Source organism: Erithacus rubecula (genome assembly GCF_903797595.1).
Source record: "Erithacus rubecula genome assembly, chromosome: 6".
NCBI lineage: Eukaryota > Metazoa > Chordata > Aves > Passeriformes > Muscicapidae > Erithacus > Erithacus rubecula.
In genome coordinates this window covers 59,875,379-59,900,497 of record NC_136688.1, presented here as the reverse complement: position 1 = coordinate 59,900,497, position 25,119 = coordinate 59,875,379, and the positions used below count along the sequence as shown (strand labels likewise).

The following is a 25,119-nucleotide window of genomic DNA, read 5'->3' as shown; positions in this document are numbered from 1 at the left end:
GCCGGGCCGGGGAAAGGGCCGGGCCGGGGAAAGGGCAGGGCCGGGCCGGGCCGGGGAAAGGGCAGGGCCGGGCCGGGTAGGCGGCTCCCGTCGGCCGGCGGCGGTTTCGAGCGGCTCGGAGGCAGGGCTAAGATGGCGGCGCGCGGGGCAGGATGAGCGGCGGCCGGCAGCAAACCCTGCTCCAGGTGTGGCGGGCGCCCGGCGGCCGGGCCGAGCTCGGGAACGCGGGCAGCGACAGCGATGACGACCTGCTGCTGGCAGCCGCGGCCGCCGCCGACCCCTGCCCGGTGCGGGGCTTCAGCGAGGCGGCGGGCGCCATCTGGATCTACCCCACCAACCTGCCCGTGCGCCCCTACCAGGAGCGCATGGCCGGCGCCGCGCTGCTCGCCAACACCCTGGTGTGCCTGCCCACGGGGCTGGGCAAGACCTTCGTGGCCGCCGTGGTCATGTACAACTTCTACCGCTGGTTCCCCTCGGGGAAGGTGCTGTTCCTCGCCCCCACCAAGCCGCTGGTGGCTCAGCAGATGGAGGCGTGCGCCCGCGTCATGGGCATCCCGTCCCGGGACATGGCGGAGATGACAGGTACGGCGTTTGGAAAAAAGACACGGCACAAGGGAAAAAGTAAAACGTGAGAGGTGTTTGAAGGGCTGGCTGCTGGTTGGCAGCAGTCAAACCCCGTGTCGCCTGTATAAAGGGTGAAGGCCTGTGGGTCACAGTGTCTCTGCACACACAGCGCTCTGTGCGATGCTTCGGCCAAAGAATAATGGCTCTTTTAATCCATTTCATAGCTGTTTCCCCTCCCTTTGTCGCTTTCCTCGTCGCTTTCCTTTCCCGCCTTTATGAAGTTTTCGCAGCCCTCTGAGCTGCAGGTTACTCCTCAATGAGCCACATCCTTAATGACTGACCCCATAACCCCAGACCTTTCCACTGGTGTTTCAAATGATGTTTATGGCATTGGGCAGCTACGAGGCATCTTGGGCTTCCCAGCCTTGATTTCCATGGTTCTGGATTTAATTTCTTGTTGCACAAAGCTCTTCCTAGTGGTTGTATTCGGTGAGGGAGGGCAGGCCCTGTGGCCCCAGGCCAGGCTGGACACTGGGCTGGAGCCTGGGACAGTGGCTCTGCAGGGGATTTCAGGTCACTTGCCACCCAAACTATTCCATAATTCTGTGTGCCAGCCGTGTTGCTCTCAGGCAGGGGTGTGCCCTGCTCTCAGAGAACAGCTCCCTGATGGTGTCTGTGATTCCAGGAGGGACGCAGGCTCGGGACCGCCGGCAGCTCTGGAGCTCCAGGAGGGTGTTTTTCCTCACTCCTCAGATTATGGTCAACGACCTCTCTCGTGGCACCTGCCCTGCCATGGACATCAAGTGTCTGGTCATTGATGAAGCCCACAAAGCCCTTGGCAATCATGCCTACTGCCAGGTAGGGCTGCAGCCACCCCACTCTTCTCTCCCAGTTCCAAAACCCTTCCCAAAACTGCTGACAGCATCTCTCTAATGGGAGATTGTCCTTGAGATCCTTAACTTTGTTTGAAAGAGACCCAACACTCCTGTGTGTTGTCATTGCCTTGTTTGAGTAATACCTTTAAGGTGTTTTTCACTGCCTGCACTAAATTGTAGTTTGAGTTTAAAAATATTTTTGGCTGGGCAGTATTGAAAAGCCAGTATTTTTATAAGGTTCTTTAGCAGAGACCCGTCAGTTCAAGATCTCCCTTTAAATTTAGGGTTTGTGTTCATCAGCCAAGAGTTTGTTGCATACAATCACCTGAGAGCAGTAAGTGACCTAAGAAGTTACTTTAATATGCTGGACTATGATTTGTGGAGCTCAGATTACATAGGATTAATCATCCATGAATTACATTTTTTGGAGTTTTTCTTCAGACTCACTTCTTGACAGCTCATCTGAGTTAGCAGGCTGTCAATACTTTTGTTAAATCAAGTGAGAAATAATTTCATAATTTCCCAGGCTGTTCTTGGTGCATTTCCAGGATGCCCCTGGATCCCTGGCAGTGTCCCAGGCCAGGTTGGACACTGGGACAGTGGGAGGTGTCCCTGCCATGGCAGGGCTGGCACTGGGGGGATTTAAGGTCCCTTCCAACCTAAACCATTCTGTGATTCAGTATTTTTAGAGTGTTTTGCTAAGCCTTTCCTACTTAGTGGGTATTTCCATTGATGCAGTTTGTACTGGCAAATAATCTCCTTTCAGGGTATTAATGAAGCTTTCCTGTTCTTAGGTTGTGAGGGAGCTGAGCAAATACACAAACCAATTCCGTGTGCTGGCCCTGAGTGCCACCCCAGGCAGTGACACCAAGGTGAGCCCAAGCTCCTGCTCTGGTTCAGTATCAGGGTGCAGTCCAAGCTCTGTTCCTTTGCCTGAAGCCTCTGCAGGGTCCTCAGGAATTCCACACCAAGACTGAATCTCTTTGCAATGCATTACTTGATGAGATTTGGTGTTTCTCATGCTGCCAACCATGTATTATTTATTTGTGAGGGTGGGCAGGCCCTGTGGCTGCCCCTGGACCCTGCAGTGCCCCAGGCCAGGCTGGAGCACCTGGGGCAGTGGGAGGTGTCCCTGCCATGGCAGGGCTGGCAATGAAATGGGATTTAAAGTTCCCTCCCAACCCCAGCCAGTCTAGGATTCCATTTCCTGACCTTCCTTTCATTTTTCATCACTGGTAGTGGGTGTCTTTTTCTTCCAATTCTGTGTAACCCCTGCTAAAATATGGAAATAATTGCTTTGTTTTTGTGGCTTCTCTACCAGGCTGTGCAACAAGTTATCTCCAACTTGCTGATTGCTCAGATAGAGATGTTAGCTGAAGATTCTCCAGAAATCCAGCCTTACTCTCATGAGAGACAAGTGGAAAAAATTGTAGTTCCACTTGGGGAAGAACTGGTAGAACTTCAGAACATTTACATCAAGGTGAGTGGCTGCATTTCCCTTTTGGTCAGTGGCCAGTGACAGTAAATGTTTTATCACCTCTGTCTAGACTTGCAGGATTTATAAAGGCAGCACTTTCCTATGTAATTAACTTTGATTACAGGGTAAATTAAGCAGCATGGTTCCTACTCCAGCAGCTGCAGTTTCACTTTGCACCCATGACACCTTTTACCTTGCAGTGACTTGGAAAGATCAGGTGCAAAACTTACAATTGAATTTTCCTCACTTTCTTTCAAGAGTCTTTGCAAAACTGATACCAGGCCTAAACTGAGGTTTCTGCATTTGGCTGAACTCAGCAGTATTAAGATGTTGAGAAAGCCTGAAGGAATCTGTGTGTGGACTGAAATATTTTCTCTGGTTTAGAATATACTTTAGAGCTTGAAGTCATCTGAGTGTAACTAGTTCTCCTGGACGTTTTTTAAATTGGCTTATTTACCCTATTAATTTATTTATTGCCCTATTCTATTACTATGATGATGATATCTTTTTCTTTTCACAATCCTTAATGCCCAAATGAGATTTTTAGGGGCCAGAGCTGTTTGTCAGTCAGCTGTAACTTAGTGATCTCTGCCTTCTCAGTAAGATACTTGTAGGAAAATAATGTTTCATAAAATCCCACTCTGAAAAGTTTAAGATATCTGCTCTTTTTTTTTTGTTTAGAAACATAAAAAGTTAGGATTAAGTTATATACCAGACAGTTGGCCTCAGAGCATAGTTTTGGTTCCAGCTGGTTGGTTTTGGTGCAGCTTTGTGAAGAGTACTGGAAGGCAGAGCTGTGAGTGCATCAGCTGCTTTCAGCCCAGTGAGCTGAGAGTGTTTCAATGAGGAACTTCCACTGATACAGAGAAACTTTGAAGTCGTTTTGCATCCCTGCAGGTGCTCTGAAGGCCCTGTTGAGTGCAGGGTTTATTTTGGGGTGTTCCAGCTGGGGTTGAAGTGCAGTGAGCTGTTGGTTTGGCTGCCTTGCCCTGTGGGGCAGTGCTTTGTTTCCTTCCTCTGCTCTGCATTTGCATTTCAATTGCTGCTGCTTTACTGGAGAGCACAACTTCCAGGGCACCCAGGGCTGCAGGGCTGAGGCCAAACCTCATTTCTGGACACCTCAGCTCCTGGGTCTTGAGGTGAGCATTCCAAATTTGGGCTTCAATGGCATTTGTGAAATGCCAGCAGCATCCCAAGGCAGGAGAGCAAAAGCTCCTGTGTGTGCTGTAGGAGTGAGAGCCAGTGCACAATAAAACATTCTCTTTAATTGTGACAAACAGTAAACAAGACAACATTTCAGTGTGAAGAAGGACAGTGTCAGACAGCACAGCACAACAATGCCAGAGCAACTCTTGAAAGTGGAGACCTTTACATACAATGAGCAAGGCCCTGAGTATCACAATAGCTGGAATCAACTTTATAGGCACTAACTCTGGTTTGGAAAATACACAGTATGCAGGATACCACTTATCTGTTAAGGCTACATCATTTAATCTTCCAAAAATTGGGGTGAATGCTGATTTATTATCTCCTTTCATGAGTGGAAAGCTGATAACTTCACATTAAAACAGGAAATTCATGAGTGGCCCCCAAAGTAGAGCCACAGATGGGTAACAAAATACCTGTTCTAGGCAATCATGCCTGACATGATGGTGTCAGAGCTGAGTAACAGAGATGTTTGCTTGGCATTCACTGGAGTAAAACTAAATAAACTGTGTTTTGTGTCAGCTGAACACTGGAGCTGTTGGTCCCTGGGCTCATGAGGGCCAGTGGCAGCTGTTGGTACCAAGCCATAAAGTGTATCTCCAAACTGGAGCTGAAATAGGTTTGTTTTTGTTGTTTTTCTCAGCAGCAGAAGCCATCTAACAGAAGTCAAAATAAATAAATACTATCTTGGAATTGACAGTTTGCCAAAAGCAGCAGGGAGTGCTGGGCTGCAGGTGGGGTATCAGCACACTCAGATCTGCTTCAGGGATGTTTCTAGAACATCACCCACGGGCAGCTGGGCCACAGCAGGGGCTGCCTATGGACAGGGACAGCAGACACAGCAGATGCTTTTGCAGGAGAAGCTGAAAATGTAAATTATTTACAGACTGGTGCTGTGTGGTGACAGGGTTTCACTGCTTCCAGGAGCAAGCCAACACCTGTTGTGCCAAAGCATCACGAGAATTCCTCTAACTGGCAAAAGCAATCAGATGGCAGAAGCTTCTTGAATTTGCCATCAAATCTTGTCAAAGGTGAAAATTACTTTTATTGGCTCTTATAAAAATCTGGGGGAGGATATGAGAACAAAACCTTTTGTATAATGCCTCCCTGGGCCTTCTGTTCAACTCAGTTTTAAAAATATTTTTACCATTTTTCTTTATGTAAGAGCTTTTATTTAATACTGGCTGGCATTTTTAATTTTCCTTCTCTCAGGCTGTGACACTGCATTGCATTTTAGTTGGTTTGGGTATTTTTCCCCTGTCTTTAAATACTCTGTTTTTATTAAAACTAAGGCTTTCATGTCTCTCTTTTCATTTTCTGTTTCCTATTCTCCCTCTCCTTGCTGCTTCCCAAGGAATCTCCGTGCCCAGCAGGCACTGAGGGCACCTTGGTCCTTCTTCAGCCAGGGCCACTCTGATCCTGCTGCTCAGGGAGAGGTTTGGGGTTGAGCACAGAGCTCCCTGTGCGGCCAGGAGGCTTCAGGTTCTTTCAGAAGTCCTCCACAAATCCATTTTTGGGGCTGTTTTTTCACCCTGCTGTGAGTTAGCAGCCACTGGCTCTGCTTGCTGGTCTGTGTTTTGGAATGAAAGCACAGAATCTCTGTAGCCAATAAATAATGCTGGTGATGTATTCAGTGAATTTTATATCAAAAGACATTTACTTCTATTAAGAATAAACTCTACCATCATGTCAGTAAGGGGACACATCAGGGAGGGATTTTGGAGAGCAAAATCTTTTTCTGCCCTGACTCTAAAGTGCAGTAGGTGCTCCTGGGCTGTGTGGAGCAGGGGGAGTGCTGCCCCCAGCCCCTCTGGGGGCTCTGCAATGGGGAGCTCAACCTCTGCAACAGCCAGGCTGGCAGCTCAGGGCTTGCCACAGGGGTGAAGGGCAAAACAGACAAATTGATTCTAGGAAGAAAAAAGTGTCACAGTGAGGGTGGTCAGGGCTGGGCAGGGCTGGAGGGGCTGTGGCTCCCCATGCTGGGGATGCTCGTGGAGCAGCAGCTCTGCCCAGGGTCCCTCCCAGCTGGGCCCTTCTCTGGGGATATGGTGTAATCTGTGCCAGTGACAGTGTGGCAGTGCCAGCAGTGCTGAGCAGTTTACTCCAGCTGCAGTGTGTAACACCCAAAGCTGGGAGAATAAACTGTTCAGAAATCTGCAGTTCAAGGGAACCAGTGTCTCCTTAGCAATGCCAGAGCCAGCCAGGGATTCCTGGGGGAGTGTGATCAGGGGAACCTGGAATTCTGCTGTCTGCACTGGGCTGAACAGTGGGATTCTGGTGGTTTTTTTGGTCTCTCTCCAGACTTGGGGGGCTTTGGTTGGGAGCTTTGTGAGGTAAGCACTGGGGATCTGTGTGCCACAGCTCTCAGCATTGGCTGTTCTCCTCTGGGCTAAATCTGGTGGTTCTCCTCAGGAGCTGAGGCCTGAACATTCTTTCTGTGCCTGTGTGAGGTGGGTTTGGTGCCACACTGCAAGCCCCAGCAGGATCTCTGTGCAGCACCAGAGCAGGCCAGGGCTCCAGGGTGTCCCCAGGGACCATCCTGAGCCACAGGCAGGCTGGGGGTGCCAACAAGTGCCTGGGGGGAGAGATCTCTGCCTCCTTAGCTGGCCCAAAAATAGATCAGGTGAGCTACCATTGCTTAAAGGGGCTCCAGGAGTGCTGGAGAGGGGCTGGGGACAAGGGCTGGAGGGACAGGACACAGGGAATGGGACACTGCCAGAGGCAGGGATGGGTGGGATATTGGGAATTGGGAATTCCTGGCTGGGCTGGGATTGCCAGAGCAGCTGTGGCTGCCCCTGGATCCCAAGGCCAGGTTGGACAGTGGGAGGTGTCCCTGCCCATCCAGGGGTGCCTCTGGAGGGGATTTTAGGTCCTTTCCAGCCATTCCCTGATTGGGTTTGCTTGGCTGTGCCCCAGGTTCTGCTATAAATTCCAGGGCTGATCACCCCCAGCTGATCTGTTGGTTAATGAGCTCCATGAGATTGGTGTCAGGGTTGCTGTGGGGGTGTGATGGGCTGGGCTGCCCTGGGCTGGGGGGAGCCGGGGCTGCCCTGGGCTGGGGGGAGCCGGGGCTGCCCTGGGCTGGGGGGAGCCGGGGCTGCCCTGGGCTGGGGGGAGCCGGGGCTGCCCTGGGCTGGGGGGAGCCGGGGCTGCCCTGGGAGGGGGAGCTGTGGCTGCCCTGGGAGGGGGAGCTGTGGCTGCCCTGGGAGGGGGAGCTGTGGCTGCCCTGGGAGGGGGAGCTGTGGCTGCCCTGGGAGGGGGAGCTGGGCTGCCCTGGGAGGGGGAGCCGTGGCTGCCCAGGCTCACCTGAGCCCGAGGAGCTCGGGGGCAGCAGCAGCAGCAGCAGCTCAGGGCCGCTGCAGGAACCAGATCTCGTTGTGGCGGTTGGCGGCGGCGGGGTTGGTGTAGCCGGCGATGATGAACGTGTCCCGCAGGCACAGCTCGGGGCTCTCCAGGATGGCTGCCAGCACGCCGATCTCCCTCATGATGGAGGCCTCGTTGGTGATGCCCCTGAAGCTCCTGCAGAGGCATTCAGATCAGCCAGGGGGCTGGGAACAGCCCCGAGCTGCAGCAGGGCAGGTTAAGCTGGGCTGAGCAAAAAGCTGTGACAGAAGAGTGGCTGGGCAGTGCTCAGGGAGCTGCCTGGGGTAGGAAAAGCCTGCATGTGGCACTGGGTGCTGTGGTGCTGTTAGGTTAAGGTCAGACTCGATGATCTCAAAGTTCATTCTGTGATTCATTTTAAACCCATTGTTTTTCCAAAGCCCAGAAATGCCTTCTGAATTACTTGGTTGTGTTACACCAATGGTACTGACTGTGATTAATCCCAAACAACTTTTTTCTTTAAGTTTACCGTGCCATGTTGGACACTTTGTTCCCAACTACATAGAACAGCCTGAGGGTGTTTTATCACACGATTACAGATGCATCATTTTACCAAGCAATTGATGCAAGTGTAGCATAACCTACTGGAAGGGATCCACAGGGGTCCAGTCATGTCCCCCCAGCAATCCCATCCTGGGCATCCCTGGTGTCCAAACACTCCTGGAGCTCTGGCATTCCCTGGGGAGCCTGGGCAGTGCCCAGCACCCTTTCCCTGTTATAACCATTATTTCATCCCATTCCTAAAACAGGCACCTTTTACAACTCCTGAAATTGAAACTTTACCATTTGTTACCTTTTCCGAGGTCTAACAATCTTCCCCCCTAGGGAGAGCTGTTAGTGGTGTTTAGCAGAGCAGTTCCAGCCGTTCTCACCTGCTGTAGACAATGGTGGCAGGCCACTCCTCGATGATGATGTCCGAGTCGAAGGGGTGTGGGGGCTGCTCCTGCAGCACCTCGGGCAGGTAATAGGCCACTGTCACCGCCGGTGTCATGGCAGACTGAGCCTCGTTGGTGTGCACGATGGTCACGATGGGCACGGTGATCCCCAGGTACAGCCCTGCACACAGGGGCAGATGCAGCCTTGGTTAAATGGGCACCACAGGGATTGCACTGGGGTGGCTCAGGCTGCAAGAGCAGCTCTGCATCCCTGCAGGTGTCCCAGGCCAGGCTGGCACTGGGGGTGTCCCTGCCCGTGGACAGGAACAGGCAGATCTTGGAGGTCCCTTCCCACCAAAGCATCTGTGAGTCCCTGATTTCACTGTGCTTTGTGTGTTTGTGTCCAAAACAACATTTGGTGAGCTCTCCCCTTTGCATGGAGGGCAGGGAGTTTGCCTGAAGTCTTTTCTCCCCCTAAAAGAGTTGTGTTTATCTTCAAACTGACCTTGTGTCATAGTTTCAATATTTGGGAACAAAGCTGCAGGAAAGAGGAGGGGCTGCTCTGTGAATTCATTGAGGCTTTGCTGTTGTTAAAAATGTTGCAGGATTTTTTTGCACTGTTGTGTGTTTGGGCTGCAGGAGGCAGAGATGGCTCCTTTGCTTCTGTACAGTTTAATAAATACCCTGCAGTTTTGGAGATTAAATTACTTTTAAAGTGTTAAAAGTATGGGGAGGGTGAGGAAGGTAGCTGAGGAAGGAAAAGGTTTTGTGATCAATGTTTGTAGTTTCTTGGAAAGACACTTAAGGGCTGAGTCAATTACAGGACAGAGCACTGAGCATGGCAAAACCTGATAGCAACTGCAGGATAAAAAATATGAGAGCTGATGTCTGGAAGTGAAAACCAGAATAAATTGGATTGGACACCAGGTGCACATTTTACAGGCAGGCACAAGCTCTCAAAGACATGGTGGATTTGCCATTATTGGAGTTAAAACTGGATTATCTTTCTGGAAAACATGCTTCACCCACAAATTTGCCATGTCCATTGGGACAGGGACAATTGAATATCTTGAACTAAAGGGAAGCAGGCAGAAGTACAGGGGCAGAAATCTGGTCCCTTTTGGTATCACACTGTGCCAGGTGATTTCAGTGCTGCTGTGAAAATGAAACCCTGGAAATGCTGCAGCAAATGCCAGATTTCAGCAGAGAGAGCTTGGAGCAGTGGGAGCTGTCCCTAGCTGGGATTTGAGCTCCTCCCAACCCAAACCATTCCATGCTTTCCATGTTTTTTCTGGAAAGGCTGTTTCATGGAAAAACCTCCCTCTAGGGTGTATATTTGATAAAAGCTGTTCAAAGCACCTCTCTAATTAGGAGTGAGGGCAGAAATGCCATTTTCTGAGAGTGCATTACCTGAGGAGTTCTGCTCACAGATGTACCTCATGAGCTTCATGAAGCCGAGGCAGATGCTCTGCTCATACTGCTTCTCCTGCATCTTGATACAAGCCCACTTGGCCTTGCCATACTGCCTCTTCTCATAGAGCAGGTCTCCCAGCTGCAAACACACACAAGGACTTTCAATTTCATCAGCTAAAAACATCAACCAAACAAACACAAGCTGAGCACAAGAGCTGCAGCTTCTATTCAGCTCTCAGTGACATGGCCTTGAAAGAAACATGGATTTCAATATTTCTTCCTATAAACCAAGGAACACACTGCTGATTCTGGATCAAAACTGACTTCAGCAAAATTCTAGGTAGTTCTCCTTTAAAATAAGGATCTGTCATCTTTTGGACTGGTACTATTAAACATTTAGTTGCAATTAACACTGAATCACCTTATTTTTTAGCTGCAGTTGTTACAGTGATACATAACATTAAAAAATGCTTTCAGTATAAACAGGAGTTTCAAACTGTTTAAATGAAACACACTCAAATGTTGGTATTTATAAATGTGAATTATTTAGATCTGTTTAAAAGAAACGTGGCCAAAAATTCCTTATAGATGGTCAGTAAAGGTTTTTGTTGTTTTTGATTTAAAGTTAAACAATTGTTTTCACATTTCCTAAGCTGGAAGCAATTTGCTGTACTTTAATTTCAGTTTTTTGTTAGAGAATAGGATGGGTTTATAAATTGCTGCTTTGTTAGATGAGGATCCATGATACATTTTTGGTTTGAAATTCAGATACTCATCTCTTTCAAGTACTCTTTACTAAGGTTTTATCAACAGACTGTAAAGGGGCACATGCACTGATTTAAGTGAAGAAAATGGGCATTTTATTTCAAATGGCAAAACAAGAGGAGTTTTTGTTAAATTTATTATGTTTCAAGGGCTGGAATTCCTGGCCATCCTCTGCCTTTCCTGATAGTTTCTACCTTGGAAAAAAGAAAATTACACGTGTACAGGGGATGAGATGTTCCAAATGAGAGGGAGTGGCACAGTTAATGGTTTGCACTCCCAAAGGGTTCCAGGAACTTTCTGAGGAGCCCCATTCCTGGGAGCAGGGAGGGCAGCTGGGGTGGAGCAGGGATGGAGCTGGGGTGGAGCAGGGATGGCAGCAGGGATGGAGCAGGGATGGAGCAGGGATGGAGCAGGGATGGAGGTGAGGTGACAGGGATAGCAGGGATGGAGCTGGGGTAGCAGGGATGGAGCAGGGTGTCAGCAGGGATGGAGCAGGGGTGCAGCTGGGATGGCAGGGATGGAGCAGGGTGTCAGCAGGGATGGAGCTGGGATGGAGCAGGGGTGCAGCTGGGATGGCAGGGATGGAGCAGGGTGTCAGCAGGGATGGAGCTGGGATGGAGCAGGGGTGCAGCTGGGATGGCAGGGGTGGCAGCAGGGTGTCAGCAGTACCTTCTCCTTGCGCTGGATCAGGGTGAAGGGGATGCTCTGCCTCTCCTGGGGGTTGTTATTCCTGGTCAGCTGCTGGATGGGCTCTGCCATGTCTGCAACAGAACCAACAGCTGCATGTCAGACTGCAGAAATGGGAGATGTTGGGCTCTGTGACTGCTCTGCTCTTCTCCAGGGAGGGAAGAAGCTTTGCCTAGGGGAGCTTACCTGGGCTCTGCCCTGTGCTGGCAGGAATGGGTTTGTTTCCCTCCCTTCCCTGAATTTCCAGCTCCCCATTTCCTGGCCCTGTGCAGGGAGCATTCCCAATTCCAGCAGCTCGTGCTGTTGGACTCAGGTGTGAAGTGAATGAGGTTGGCTGCTCTTGTTTGCAGGCTCAAGGAAATGCTGCTGTAGGAATCAATTCCCAAAGGTTGTTTAATACCTAAAGGTGTGTTTATAGCTGTGGTTGCCCTGCCATCAATTCTAGCTGAAGGTCATGGATGAATTCTGCTTTGATCCCTGTGGATACCAGGTCTGTCTCTTCCACAAGAGTTGGTCCCTTGCCTCCCTAAGCTGAAGTGAGGAAGGCAATTGTGTACTCAGGGGATTAGAAACTCCATTTTATGTGCAGTGTTTGGCAGTCTGGGTGCCAGTTCCTGCCTGCTGCCCCATGTGTGTACTGGACATGCAGGAAAAGGAGGATTTTCAGCTCCCAGGGCCCTTTTTGGGGGGCTGAGGTGCCTCGGGGTCTGAGTGCAAGGGACAATTATCCATGTTTGAGAGGAGAATTAAGGTGCAGGAGAATTAACTTGGCCGAGGTCACTGAGTAAATCTGTAGCTGAGCTGGGAATCAAGCCTCCATCTCCTGGCGTCCCCTCCAGGGCTTTAGCCTTAAGACTATTTGCAACAGTAAAGATCCTTAAACAAAGGGGAGGGGAAAATAAAGGGGAGAAAGCTACATTGTAGTTAAGTGTAAACATTTTTCTTTACAATATGTCACTGGGAAATGTTTAAAATGTAACTAATAACTGACATGTAAATGGATCCCTTTGGAGGCTGAGGGTAAAATAAAAGTAGAGTTCAGCATTGAATTGTCCAAGAAATAGGAAAGCTTTCCGGACTCTAGAAAAGTTAACTCCATTTTTAGATTACTTTATCAATTAGAAGGGAGAGGGATCTGTTTTTTTCATTCCATATTAATACAGAGGATAGGGATTACAACTGATTAAAGTCCTTTGGGGAATTTTATCCCTCAGTTTATGAATCTGTGCTTTGTGTTGTCCTGGTCTGGAGAGCTCCACCTGCACAGGGCCAGGCAGCAGCACAGGGACAAGGACACTTGTGTTATCTCAAATCATGGTTTCAGAGATCCACAGGGATCATCCAGCTCAGCTCCCCCAGAATCCCACCCTGGGCATCCCTGGAGCTCTGCAGCCTCGGCAATGTCACCATTCCCTGGGGAGCTGTTCCAGTGCTTTTCCCAAAATCCAGCTTTCCCAAAATCCAGCCTGACCCCCCAGCACAGCTCCAGGGAGCAGAGAGGCAGGGACATGATCTGCTCCTGTCACAGGGGGATTCCTCTATTTGCAGAATCCCCTCCTTCAGCCCTGGACAGAGCCTGAAGAAAAATCTTGTATTATTCTAATTTGATTTTTGTGACATGTGTGAGTGCCCAGAGCAAACCTGTAATGCTATATAACTATGTAACTAAAACGAGGTCACCCTGCTTTTGACATGTTCCTTAGACTTTGTATCCCTCCTGGTGGAATTTAGGAATTACAAAGCCAGGCACCAGAACATCAGATAATTCTGTGGGAAGGGCTGTGGTTTTCTGCTGCACCGAGCTCTCTTCAGGACGGGCTGCACTCAGGAGTGTTAAATAAAACCCTCCGTGCCCTGGGGATCCCAGAGCTGTCAGAGTGCAGCATCCCACACACAGACCCTGGCTCTGGAGTCAGTACTGACACTCTGGGATGGCACTGGGCACCCAGAAATCCCTCCCTGGCCACTGAGAGCAGGGCAGGGACCTCTGCTCAATCGATCTTACCCTTCTTTTAGCACTCAATTGTCATCTTTAAAGCTTCACTGAGTTAAGGTAGTTAAGAGTTAACACTTCAAGGTGTGCTTGGAAAAGGAGGGTGGACTCGATTTGCTGTGTGGGAACACAGAAAGAGTTTTTAAGGAGCAGTAATTTAACACTGGTGCTGTCCAGTGCAGCCTGGGCTCTCCCAGCCCGGGCACAGATGCTGCAGCTCTGCTCCTCTGGGCAGCACAGGGCACACTTAAAGTCTGTCACCCAGCTGAGCTCATAGTGACTCCCTGCTGCTTGGTAGGAGTTCTGACTCACCAGGCTTTCAACTCCCCAGCCTTAAAATTAAAAACAACCAATTCTGACTGAAACGGGCCTGGGAGTCCTGGCTGTCAAAAACAAATCAATGCTTTACTTGTTTACTCTGTGCTGTTTTTAAACACTCCCTCTTTCCTTAAAGAGCTGTATGGGGATACTGGGGATATTCTTAGCAGGAATGCTTTCGCAGGTAGCCAGTTTAATATTTAATTCGGGCTGCAAACTCTCACTGACTGTTTTTAGTGTGAACAGATCCCCCCAGTGCTGCTGCAGCCGCTTCCCCGCCCTGTGCAAAGCTTTGCTTGAAGTTTGGCTGCTGCAGAGGCAGATCTCGGTGCCTCGGGGGCACTCAGGACTGGGCTGGGTGCTCAGTGTGCTGGGTATTCATTGCTGGGTGCTCAATGTGCTGGGTGCTCAGTGCCCGGGTGCTCAGTGCCCATGTGTTCATTGCTGGGTGCTCAGTGCTGGGTGCTCAGTGCCCGTGTGTTCATTGCTGGGTGCTCAGTGTGCTGGGTGCTCAGTGCCCGTGTGTTCAGTGCCCGTGTGTTCATTGCTGGGTGCTCAGTGCCCGGTGTTCATTGCTGGGTGCTCAGTGCCCGTGTGTTCAGTGCCCGGGTGCTCATTGCTGGGTGTTCAGTGCCCGTGTGTTCATTGCTGGGTGCTCAGTGCCCGTGTGTTCATTGCTGGGTGCTCAGTGCCCGTGTGCTCAGTGCTGGGTGCTCATTGCTGGGTGCTCATTGCTGGGTGCTCAGTGCTGGGTGCTCAGTGCCCGTGTGTTCATTGCTGGGTGCTCAGTGCCCATGTGTTCATTGCTGGGTGCTCAGTGCCCGTGTGTTCAGTGCCCGTGTGTTCAGTGCTGGGTGCTCAGTGTGCTGGGTGCTCAGTGCCCGTGTGTTCATTGCTGGGTGCTCAGTGTGCTGGGTGCTCAGTGCCCGTGTGTTCATTGCTGGGTGCTCATTGCTGGGTGCTCAGTGCCCATGTGTTCATTGCTGGGTGCTCAGTGCCCGTGTGTTCAGTGCTGGGTGCTCAGTGCCGGGTGCTCAGTGCCCTGTGCTCAGTGCCCGTGTGTTCATTGCTGGGTGCTCAGTGCCCAGGTGCTCAGTGCCCGTGTGTTCATTGCTGGGTGCTCAGTGTGCTGGGTGTTCATTGCTGGGTGTTCATTGCTGGGTGCTCAGTGTGCTGGGTGCTCAGTGCCCGTGTGTTCATTGCTGGGTGCTCAGTGTGCTGGGTGCTCAGTGCCCGTGTGTTCATTGCTGGGTGCTCAGTGCCCAGGTGCTCAGTGCCCGTGTGTTCATTGCTGGGTGCTCAGTGTGCTGGGTGCTCAGTGCCCGTGTGTTCATTGCTGGGTGCTCAGTGCCCGTGTGCTCAGTGCCCGTGTGTTCATTGCTGGGTGCTCAGTGCCCGTGTGTTCATTGCTGGGTGCCCAGTGTGCCCGGGTGCTCATTGCTGGGTACTCAGTGCCCGTGTGTTCATTGCTGGGTGCTCAGTGCCCGTGTGTTCAGTGCCCGGGTGCTCATTGCTGGGTGCTCAGTGCCGGGTGCTCAGTGCCCGTGTGTTCATTGCTGGGTGCTCAGTGTGCCCGGGTGCTCAGTGCCGGGTGCTCAGTGCCCTGTGCTCAGTGCCCGTGTGTTCACTGCCCGTGCATTCATTGCTGGGTGTTCTCTGCCCGTGCGTTCCCTGCCGTGTCCCGCAGCCCCGGCCCGTTCCCGAGTCCATCCCCATCCCCCGCCTTACCGCGGGGCACATCCACCTGGTGCCCCCTGCCCACGCTCTGCCAGTAGCTCAGCAGCCGCTCCTGCTCCTCGTCGTCCATGCGCTCGGCCGCCTCCTCCTCCAGGCTGCTGCCGTGGCTGTGGTACGCCGAGTCGGGGCTCTCCTCGGGCAGCGCGTCCAGCTCCTCCAGCGTGATCGCGGCCGGCCCGCCGGGCCCCGCGCCGCCCATGCGGCACCCGCCCGTCTCCATCCCGCCGCTCCGCTCCGCTCCGCTGCCAGCCGCCCAGCCGCCCGCCTTATCTAGGCACCGGCACCGGGGGCGGGGGCGGGCGGGGGCCCGCCCAGAGACGGGCAGGGCGCCGGCAGGAGGGGGATGCTCGGGGAGGGGACAGGGAGGAGGGGGATGCTCGGGTAAGGGACTGGGAGGGGAACGGGAGGAGGGGGATGCTCGGGTAAGGGACTGGGAGGGGAACGGGAGGAGGGGGATGCTCGGGGAGGGGACAGGGAGGGGAACGGGAGGAAGGGGATACTCGGGTAAGGGACAGGGAGGGCACCGGGAGGAGGGGGATGCTCCGGTAAGGGACCGGGAGGGCACCGGGAGGAGGGGGATGCTCGGGTAAGGGACCGGGAGGGCACCGGGAGGAGGGGGATGCTCCGGTAAGGGACCGGGGAGGAAGGGGGGATTCCCGGTTAAGGGATCGAGGGGAGACCGGGCAGGGTACCCAGGGGGGATGTCGGGTTAAGGGACGGGGAGAGGATCGGGAAGGACCTGCCCAGAGCCGGGCAGGGCACCCAGGAGCCCGGGGAGAATGGATGGATGGATGGATGATGGATGGATGGATGGTGGATGGATGGATGGATGGATGGATGGATGGATGGATGGATGGATGGATGGATGGATGGATGGATGGATGGATGGATGGATGGATGATGGATGGATGGATGATGGATGGATGATGGATGGATGGATGGATGATGGATGGATGGATGATGGATGGATGGATGGATGGATGGATGGATGGATGGATGGATGGATGGATGGATGGATGGATGGATGGATGGATGGATGGATGATGGATGGATGATGGATGGATGATGGATGGATGGATGGATGGATGGATGGATGGATGGATGGACGGATGGATGGATGGACGGATGGATGGATGGACTGGATGGATGGATGGATGGATGGATGGATGGATGATGGATGGATGGATGGATGGATGGATGGATGGATGGATGGATGGATGGATGGATGGATGGATGGATGATGGATGGATGGATGGATGGATGATGGATGGATGCTCGGTTAAGGGACTGGGGGCGGGGACGGAGGGATGAATGGCCGGTTAAGGGATCGAGGGGGACCAGGCAGGACTCGCCTGTGCCCGCCCAGCACCGGGGCAGGGGGGGATAGAGCTGGGGATGGGTGAGGTCAGGGATGGATGGATGAGGTCAGGGATGGATGGATAGATAGAGCTGGGGATGGATGGATAGAGCTGGGGATGGATGAGGTCAGGGATGGATGGATGGATAGAGCTGGGGATGGATGAGGTCAGGGATGGATGGATGGATGGATGGGTCTGGGGATGGATGGGTCAGGAATGGATGAGGTCAGGGATGGATGGATGGATGGATGGATGGATGGATGGATGGATGGATGGATGGATAGATGGATGAGGTCAGGGATGGATGGATGGGTCAGGGATGGATGCCTGCTCCTGGTGCTCTGTGCTGCAGGGACTGAGCAATGCAGAATTTACCCAAGTTTGTGTTCTGTTTTCCCACTCATCCCCTCTCTCCCAGCTGTTCTCTTTGTGGTGTTTTCCCTGCTGCTCTTCCTGTCCTGTTAGTTCTTTTTGATTTTATTTTGCTACTTTATTTTGCTACTTTTTGATTTTATTTTGCTACTTTCAAACCACACTTTAAAGATAGATTTTTAACTTTATTTAGGGGATCTCTAAAGTCTTTCAAAAATATTCAGAGTACAAAAACTCTGGAATATTTTGCACTAAAGTCCAGCTTTGTAAGTTTTCAGCTGTGTGATTTTGGACTTGCTGAGACAAGCCTTGGTGTGAGTGAGGGAGATGAGCAGCCCTGCTGTGAGTTGGATATGGCAATTAAATCAGGATCTGGATTTGAGTCAGGAGTCTGTATGGACTCTATGTTGTCTTTCATTTCAAATTTTATGTGAAATGGCTGTTGTGGCCCTATTTGTGCAGGCAGGAAAGGGAACCTTGGGGCATTTAGGGGTTTAGAATAATAGGAAAATAGGAATAATAGGGAAAAAAAATTCCCTTCTGATGCTTCCAGGGAAAGCTGGAGGCTGGGGATGTGAGTGTTGTTAATCTGCTCCTTGGGGAATTCACAGAGGTGCAGCTGCAGGAGGATTGTCCTGAGAGGATTTTTGGGCTGCAGGGAGTGAAGCCCAGCTCACTGAGGGGCTTTGGCTCTGCAATTCACTGGGGAGGCAAATCCTGGAGCTGCTGCTTGTTGAAGTGTCAGGGTGGGTGCTGGTGTCACAGCTCCCCCCTGCAGCACAGGGCTGTGCCCACCTCTCCCTCCCCCTCCCTGCCCAGGCAAACCCCACCTCACACTCCACTGTGCAGAAAAGGAATTTTCCACTGAGTTTGGGCAGCTGGGCTCTCAGTGCCAAGGGAGAGTGTCCTGCCTCTTGGAGGTTCCTCCAGGAGCTGTCTGAGGCTGTGTGGGGATGCTCTTTTTCTGCACATCCTGCAGAAATAATTCATAGAAAACAGTCCCAACTCTTTTGCCTACACATTAATTATGAGAATTAATTGCTTACATGAAATTATTTTGAAGTGTTAGGCATCTTTGCTGGAGATGAGAGAAAAGACAAAGCAAAACTGACCAGCAGAAAAAGGGATTAAAATCACAGCTAAATTTCTCTACATATGTGAAATGCCACAGAATATTGACTATGAGAAAGAGGCTAGGAAGATTTTAAAATCCATGTTTTAAAAATCCATCTGTACAAATTACTCAGTGTGTAATTAATTTGTATTTGATTTCTGATGAGCTTGGTAATTAATAGAGTACTGAAGATGTGATGGGCTGTGTCTGGATAGATAACAGAACTTGTGATTACTGCAGGTGAAAAAAAGCTGATTTTGTTGTTATATTTGTTGGTTTTTTTCCCCCAAACTAATTTTTTTAACTAAAATTTTTTTTTTTACTAAAAATTTTTAACTATATTTGCTAATTTCTGTGAATGGCTGCTGGCTAATAAACAGCCACCCTTGAGAAAACAGAGTTCTGATAGTGCTGTGTTCTCAGTGCTTTCCTGGCAGGTTCTGTCTCTGAACAGAACAGAAAAACTGATATTCTCAAAAATTCCAGATCCAAACCATCCTTAGTGGGATGTTCCTTTCTGTCTCACTGAGTGGTGAGTTGATGTAGAAAAGCCACTTCTTTCTTAACATTTCTCAATAAAAACTAAAAATGTTCTTGGTGAAATGAATTGAAAAGTAAAAACTGGAGTTCAAACTCACACCAACACTGGTGCCAAGGTCATTTACATACTCTGGGAAATCTTTTGTTTGGTTTTAACCTTTGACTTGTCTTCATGTCATCCTGTAGATAAAATCAGCATCTTTTATTTCTTCTCAAGGCTCTATCCTGTTTGACATTTCTTGATAACTGGAGAGTCAGTAGAAAATTTTTGTCTTGGTGTCCTGGTTCTTTTCAATGTTATTATTCAGATAGGATATTCTACAAGTACATTAAATTTATCTATTTCACAGAACTGTCTGAGTTGTTCTTCCCATTGCCAATTAGTTACAAGAGCATTAACTGCCTCTGTAGCAGCTAATACATAGCACATAGTCTTTATTTCAATATTTTACAAGACCCTAAACTATAATTTATTTATCACACTAAAATACATGAACTACACAGGGCCAGAGTATTGGCCACAAAACTGACAAATTGTATTGTATCAAAAGCAGTTAAAAGTGATTACAAATTGTACTATACCAAAATAATTTGGAAATATCAATATATAATGGCAAAAGCCAATAAATAATAAATTATTATAATAACACAATATGAATATATTTAAATATAATAGAAATAGAAATAAATACAATAGCAACATTAAACCCCAAATGCAGCACCTGTGCAGCTCCTGCACCTTGTGCAGCTCCTGTCTGCTGGGCTGCAGGTTTCTGCTTCTCTAAATGTTATTATTCTGCCACTCTCAATGTTATTTCTGGGTGTTTTTCTTTGCTAAAGAACCCCTGCAAATCTGCACTGGAATAATTAGGTCAAGGCGTTAGTTTGGAGCCTTTGTTTTTTATTGTGCCAAGAGAAAAGAGATTAGGAGCAGTTTTTAGTGAGGTGGAGCTGGCACAGGAGCAGCTCTTTGCCCTGTACACAAGGGCTCAGCTCCTGGCAGAGCTCCAAGAACAGCTTCTAAGCTCACCAGGGGCTCCAAGGACTCACTGTGCTTTGCTGGGGGAGCTGGCTGGGAACAGAGGGCTCAGGGCAGGCTGGCATCACTCTGCCACTTTATCTGCTGCTGTAAATCTGTCAGCTCTGAGCTGGAGAGAGCCTCCAGTGCTCCTCAGCAATTAACTGCAGTGAATTCTGTGCCTGTGCTTGGGTAACACGACACTGGAGTGTTTTGGAAAGGCTGAGGGGACTTTCCCAGAAGTATTATCTTTTTAATTAAAAACCAAGGTATGGAGGCAAGATAAATGTAATCAGTGAGCAGTGCCTGCTGCTGAGGCTCTCCTAAGTAGGTTGTGTTTACTGTTCCCTGGTAGTTCTGCAGCTCCTGGTGACTGGATCCTGCTGTCTTTCATAACAGCCCCAGGTTTGTTTTGCAGAAGGTGATTAAATCAGACAGGGGTGGACGTTGAGCAAACAGGGACAATATCATTTTCTTATATGTTAGAAACTAGGTCAAGGGATGAAACACAAAAGTACAGGTAATGGAAATTGCTTTTTAGAAAAAAAAAAAAAAGCTCTGCAACAAGTATAGGAAATCATAAACCAGTGCTGAAATATCAGATTTAATGGCCATTACTTTTTAATGAAAACATTAATTTCTTTTCAAGAGGAACATTTTCAAAAAGCCTGACTCCATTTCCACTACTTGAGATATAGTTTAAGCTTCATCCTCAGCATTTCAAGTGTGCTCATGTCCAGTGGTTTGGGGTTTGATGGGAGGGTAGTGAGCTATTCCAGTGGGATCCATTCAAATAAAGAGCACTGAGTTCTTCCTTCGTGGCCAGCATTTTGGTTTATTTGGTCAATAGCTGTTCCTGTCAGCTGGCACTGACATCTCTGTCTCTGTCCTTTTAAAGGGACTCCTCAGGTACAGCTGGATTGAAAAACAACAGAACAGTAACAAACTCTGTGATAAAAACCTGAGTTTTGAATTGTAAACCCCTAAAACTAAACTGCATTTTTGATCTTGTTCTCACTAATATGAGAAATGAGTTCCATGTGCATTCAGCCTTCCCAGGGCTTGGTGAATGGTTTTGGCTGTATTTTAAGAAAACAACATTTGGTTTCTTCTTTCCCCCCTCCCTTTCCTCCAAAAATTCCTGGCACTACTGCAGCCTCCAGTTGGTGTTTGCTTGTTGGTGGTGTCAGAGGTGTTAATGGTTTATTTGGCTTAATTAATCCATGAGCCTTAATTAGAAGGAATGCCTGGGGATGGAGTGTGAGGCAGCTGCCCTGGGGATACAGGAGAGCTGGGCAGGGCCCTGGAGCCCCTTGGGAGTGCTGTGCCCAGCTGGGCTGGGACAGGGGTCAGGAGGGGCTGCCCCAGGCCATGGGATGGTTTTTGGAGAGACCCTAAATGCCATCCACTGCCACCCCCACTGCCCCAGGCTCCAGCCCCAGTGTCCAGCCTGCCCTGGGCACTGCCAGGGCTCCAGGGCAGCCACAGCTGCTCTGGCACTGCAGCCCAGCCCCTCCCCACCCTGCCAGGGGAGAGGAGCAGCCCAAAGTGCCCCAAAGCTCTCAGAATCCTGGCTCCATGTCTGTGATTTCCCTTTATCTGCTGTAAGCTGCTTATCCTGCTGGCTGCAGTGACCTGTGGCCATGGCTGGCAGGGCAGGGTGGAAATTCCCCAGCACAGCTCCCCCAGCTCAGCCAGGGCTGCCACAACTTCCCCTTGCCCTCCCAAACTTCTCCTTGCATTTGGGATTCTCTGGGGGATGAGTGCTGCTGTCATTGTGATGGCAATTATTCCCACTCTGTTCCTTAGGAATTTAGATTGGATTTAGATTAGGTATTGGGAAGGAATTTGGGGCTGGGCTGGGATTGCCAGATTTGCTGTGGCTGCCCCTGGATCCCTGGCAGTGCCCAGGGCCAGGCTGGACACTGGGACAGGGGAGTGTCCCTGCCAGGGCAGGGGGTGCACTGGGGGGGATTTAAGGTCCTTCCCACCCAAACCATTCCATTCTGTCATTCTGATTTCATTTTAATGCCATGCAGGCTCTGCACACAGACTGATAAGATAATAGAAGGCCTATAATTAAATTATATTATAAACTGAACTATGAAATAATCAAAGTAAGCAGACAAGTTAAAGTGAGCTGCCCCTGCAGTGCCAGGCAGGAGCAGCTTGTGCTTGTAAAGATGTTTGTGCATCCTGGCAGATGTGGGAGCCCAGCACAGGGAGTGCCTGGAGCCACAGGTGGGATGTTCCTCCTCAGGGATAAGCACAGGCTGAGTTCTGCACGTGCCTTTCTTTACCTGTCAGGACCTTTGCTCCCCACCAGCTCCAGGCCTGCTGGGGTCAGTGCTGGAAGCCTGACCTAGGCCTGGCTTTATTGGTTTAGTTGGGTGCTTTTCAGTGGGCTGGAGGGACACTAAAGGGATTAAGCACTTGTCACACCATGGCCCTGGCAGGGCAGGGCAGCTGTGCTGCTGCTGGAGTGCCTGGAGGGCTTGGGAAGCACTGTGTGCATGGAAAAGTGTCTGTCAGCTTTGGAAAAGGCTGTTCTTGTGCCCTGGGATGTTTTTGGGGCCCTTGGCCAAGGGGGCCAACAGGTTGTAAACAGTGTTTTCAGGACAAATCTGATTACTGCAATTATGGCAGAGTTAGTGCTCAGGCCAAACTTAAGTCTGTGGAAAAATCCTGACCACCTAAGGCTGGGGAAACAAAGAGGAAAAACAGGATTAGGATGCATTAGTGCAGGTTATTGTCCTTGCTGCAGCGAGGTGGAAAGCAGGTGCATGTGATGGGGGAGCACAAGCTGTGTGTGGGGTGGGGTCTGCAGCACAGGGGGCACCCTGGGCCTGTTCCTCTGCTCCTGTGTCCTGGCCCCATCTCACACACACACTCTGGGCATGCTGGCCTCTCCTTCCCAGAGGTGAATCCAGCTGCTCCTGGGGTCAAAATGCCCCTGGAGTGTGAGCAGTGGGAGGGAGCTGCAGCCCCTGTGCTGTGCCTGGGTGTCCATCCCACTCCCCTCCCTCTCTCCTGATCCCAGAGGAGATTTCCCTCTTTGATTCCTGGATGGATCCAGGGTTATCCTGGGCCAGGAGGGTGTGGGAAGGGACCCCCAAGGGTCATGGAGTCCAACTCCTGACCCCAGCAATGCCACCCTGTGCCTGAGAGCCTTGTCCAAGTGCTCTGCAGGAATTTGAGGAATTCACCTAAAAACATCCTGATTATGGAGAACCTTGCACTGAGGCAGAGCACCTGGTACAGTAACAAAGCACTCAGAACTCAGCTCACTTTGAAAAATCCTGTGTCTCAAATAAATCCAACGAGCTGCTGATGTTTTGTTGTGTAGGATCTATCAAAATAAAATCATTTCCAGGGGCTCAGCCCCCCTCAGCTGTGCTGGGTTTGGTTGCAGGTGCTGGAGGCGTTTGCTGGGCGCCTGATGAAGGTGGGAGTTTTATCCAGGAAGGATATTCCCAACCTGACCAAGTACCAGCTCATCCTGGCAAGGGATCAGTACAGGAAGAACCCCTCTGCACAACATGCAGTAAGTTCTTTATTTATTTCATGCTATCAAAGCAGGGAATAAATAGGAATAATCCATTGTTACATTATTTCCGGAGACATTTTAAGTAGAGTTCTGTTTTTAGCCATGGAATAAAATATCATAGAATCACAGCATGGTTTGAGATGGGAAGAATATTTAAGATCATTTATGCAATCTATAAAATGTTATTAATTGTTCCACGTTTCTGGATGCCACTATAGAATAGCTAAGGAAAAGATCAAGAACTCAATTTAAATGAAATTGCTTTGAAAATTTACATTGTAATCACTGACAGAGAAGTTTTCCTTTTCCCCTCAAAGGGAAATTCCTGCTCCTGTTTTTTGGTAAATCCTCCTGGAATGGCAACATTTTTTAAACTTAAAGAAAATTGCCTAAAAATGGTCTGTGTGCCTCAAAAAGAGCAAAGGGCAATCTCCTTGACTGCAAGCAAGGCAACTTTCCTGATTTAATTCCATAGCCTGGCTGGATGTGCCTGAGATCCTGGTTCTCCCAGGTGCTGATGGTTCAGAGTGTGAGGGTTGATGAGCTGGTTTTGGGAGATAGCAGAGATATTTTGGAGCTGTTTTGAGGATTCTCTTCACTGAGCACTGTGCAGCCCAAGGGCTCTGATGGCCAGGCTGCTCCCTGGGCATCCCTCTGGGCTCTGCTCTGCTCCTCAGGTGTCACTGCTTTAGGGCAGGAATTGCAGTGGGATCCCTGCTCCTCAGCCACTTCCTGATCCACTCTGATCTGCTTTTGTGCCCAGGGAATCCACCCAGGCATCATAGAAGGAGACTTTGCCCTCTGCATCAGCCTGTACCACGGGTACGAGCTGCTGCTGCAGGTGGGGCTGCGCTCGCTCTTCATCTTCCTCTGGGGCATCATGGATGGATCCAAAGGTGAGTGTCCTTCCTGCACTGGCACTTCCCTGCTCTGCACCCTAAAGGAGGAGGGCTTGTTGCTGGTGTTAGGGTGTGTTTGGGAGGCAGGGCAGTCCTGAGCTGTCCCAACTCTCTCCCAGGCTTGTCCCGCAGCAGGACCGAGCTGGGGCGCAACGAGGACTTCATGAAGATCTACCTGCAGCTGCAGGACAAGTTCTCAGACATTGCTGTGCCTCCTGGCCCTGGAGCTGTTGGTGAGAGCACAACAGGTCAGGATTCCCCTCTGGAACACAATATTTCTGTCTAAAGCTGTGCTGCACTGGCTGCTGCTCTTTGCTCCAGATTAAATTCCCAGTGTTGTCTCCCCCTCCCTCTCTCTCTTCCCTCAGTGGTTTTAGCTACTGTCAATCCAGTTCTCTATGCTTGAAGTTTTTAATTTGCTCTAAAATGAAGGTTAAAATACAACTGTTTCACAGAAGGGCTTTTTCAGTGTGATTCTAACAGAAGTAACAGCTCATGCTCAAAATTTTGGGTTAACAATTGTTCTTCTGTCAGGGGTTTGTTTGGTTTAGAACCAATATCAGCTTTTGGGTCTGACTCAATTACAGTGGGAGGGAATGGAGTTCACTGAGCCTTCCTGCTTGTTCCAGGTTTATTTGCATCTTTCATTACTTCATTTCCTTTCCAGCACTGGGAAAGAAAAAGGAATTTATCTACAGCCATCCAAAATTAAAGAAATTGGAAGAAATCATAGTAGAACACTTCAAAACCTGGAAAGAGAGAAGTTCTGGTGAGTACCAAGAGCTCAGAGGAGAACTGGGAGTGGAAACAAGGAATCTCCTTCTGATTTCTTCCTTTGTGCTGCTTTATTGCTTTGATTCTTTGTGCACCTTCCCCTCTAGAAGAACTTCACCACCAGATTTCTATGAGGTAAAGCTTCCTATAAATTCTCATTATTAATTTGATATAAACTGCTCTAACAGCTGAGTAAAACAGGGATA

General features: G+C 50.0%; 2 protein-coding genes across 2 annotated transcripts in view; one reads left to right on the top strand and one right to left on the bottom strand.

Annotated features, from left to right (window-relative positions):
- Positions 1–34: 34 nt before the first annotated feature.
- FANCM (FA complementation group M) overlaps positions 35–25,119 on the top strand; it is a 58,738-nt gene continuing 33,653 nt past the window's right edge. The window contains exons 1-8 of the mRNA XM_079307888.1: positions 35–582; positions 1,250–1,422; positions 2,234–2,311; positions 2,761–2,919; positions 23,106–23,237; positions 24,004–24,136; positions 24,259–24,387; positions 24,807–24,908. Of these exons, the coding sequence (XP_079164014.1) occupies positions 153–582; positions 1,250–1,422; positions 2,234–2,311; positions 2,761–2,919; positions 23,106–23,237; positions 24,004–24,136; positions 24,259–24,387; positions 24,807–24,908 (1,336 nt within the window). The 5' untranslated portion in view covers positions 35–152. The remainder of the gene's footprint in view (positions 583–1,249; positions 1,423–2,233; positions 2,312–2,760; positions 2,920–23,105; positions 23,238–24,003; positions 24,137–24,258; positions 24,388–24,806; positions 24,909–25,119) is intronic.
- On the bottom strand, positions 7,345–15,539 carry LOC306803027 (heme-binding protein 2-like). Its single transcript, XM_079307875.1, has 5 exons — positions 15,283–15,539; positions 11,226–11,317; positions 9,789–9,930; positions 8,376–8,559; positions 7,345–7,641 (listed from the first exon to the last, which is right to left on the bottom strand). The coding sequence occupies exons 1-5, from the start codon at positions 15,509–15,511 to the stop codon at positions 7,470–7,472; spliced, it is 819 nt and encodes a 272-aa protein (XP_079164001.1). The 5' UTR covers positions 15,512–15,539; the 3' UTR covers positions 7,345–7,469.

Excerpts from the sequence above, each read along its gene's own strand:
- LOC306803027 (XM_079307875.1), bottom strand. The coding sequence starts at position 15,511 with ATGGAGACGGGCGGGTGCCGCATGGGCGGCGCGGGGCCCGGCGGGCCG. Across the intron at positions 11,318-15,282 it reads CCAGGTGGATGTGCCCCGCG|ACATGGCAGAGCCCATCCAG; the intron begins GTAAGGCGGGGG and ends GTTCTGTTGCAG. Across the intron at positions 7,642-8,375 it reads GCCACCATTGTCTACAGCAG|GAGCTTCAGGGGCATCACCA; the intron begins GTGAGAACGGCT and ends ATGCCTCTGCAG.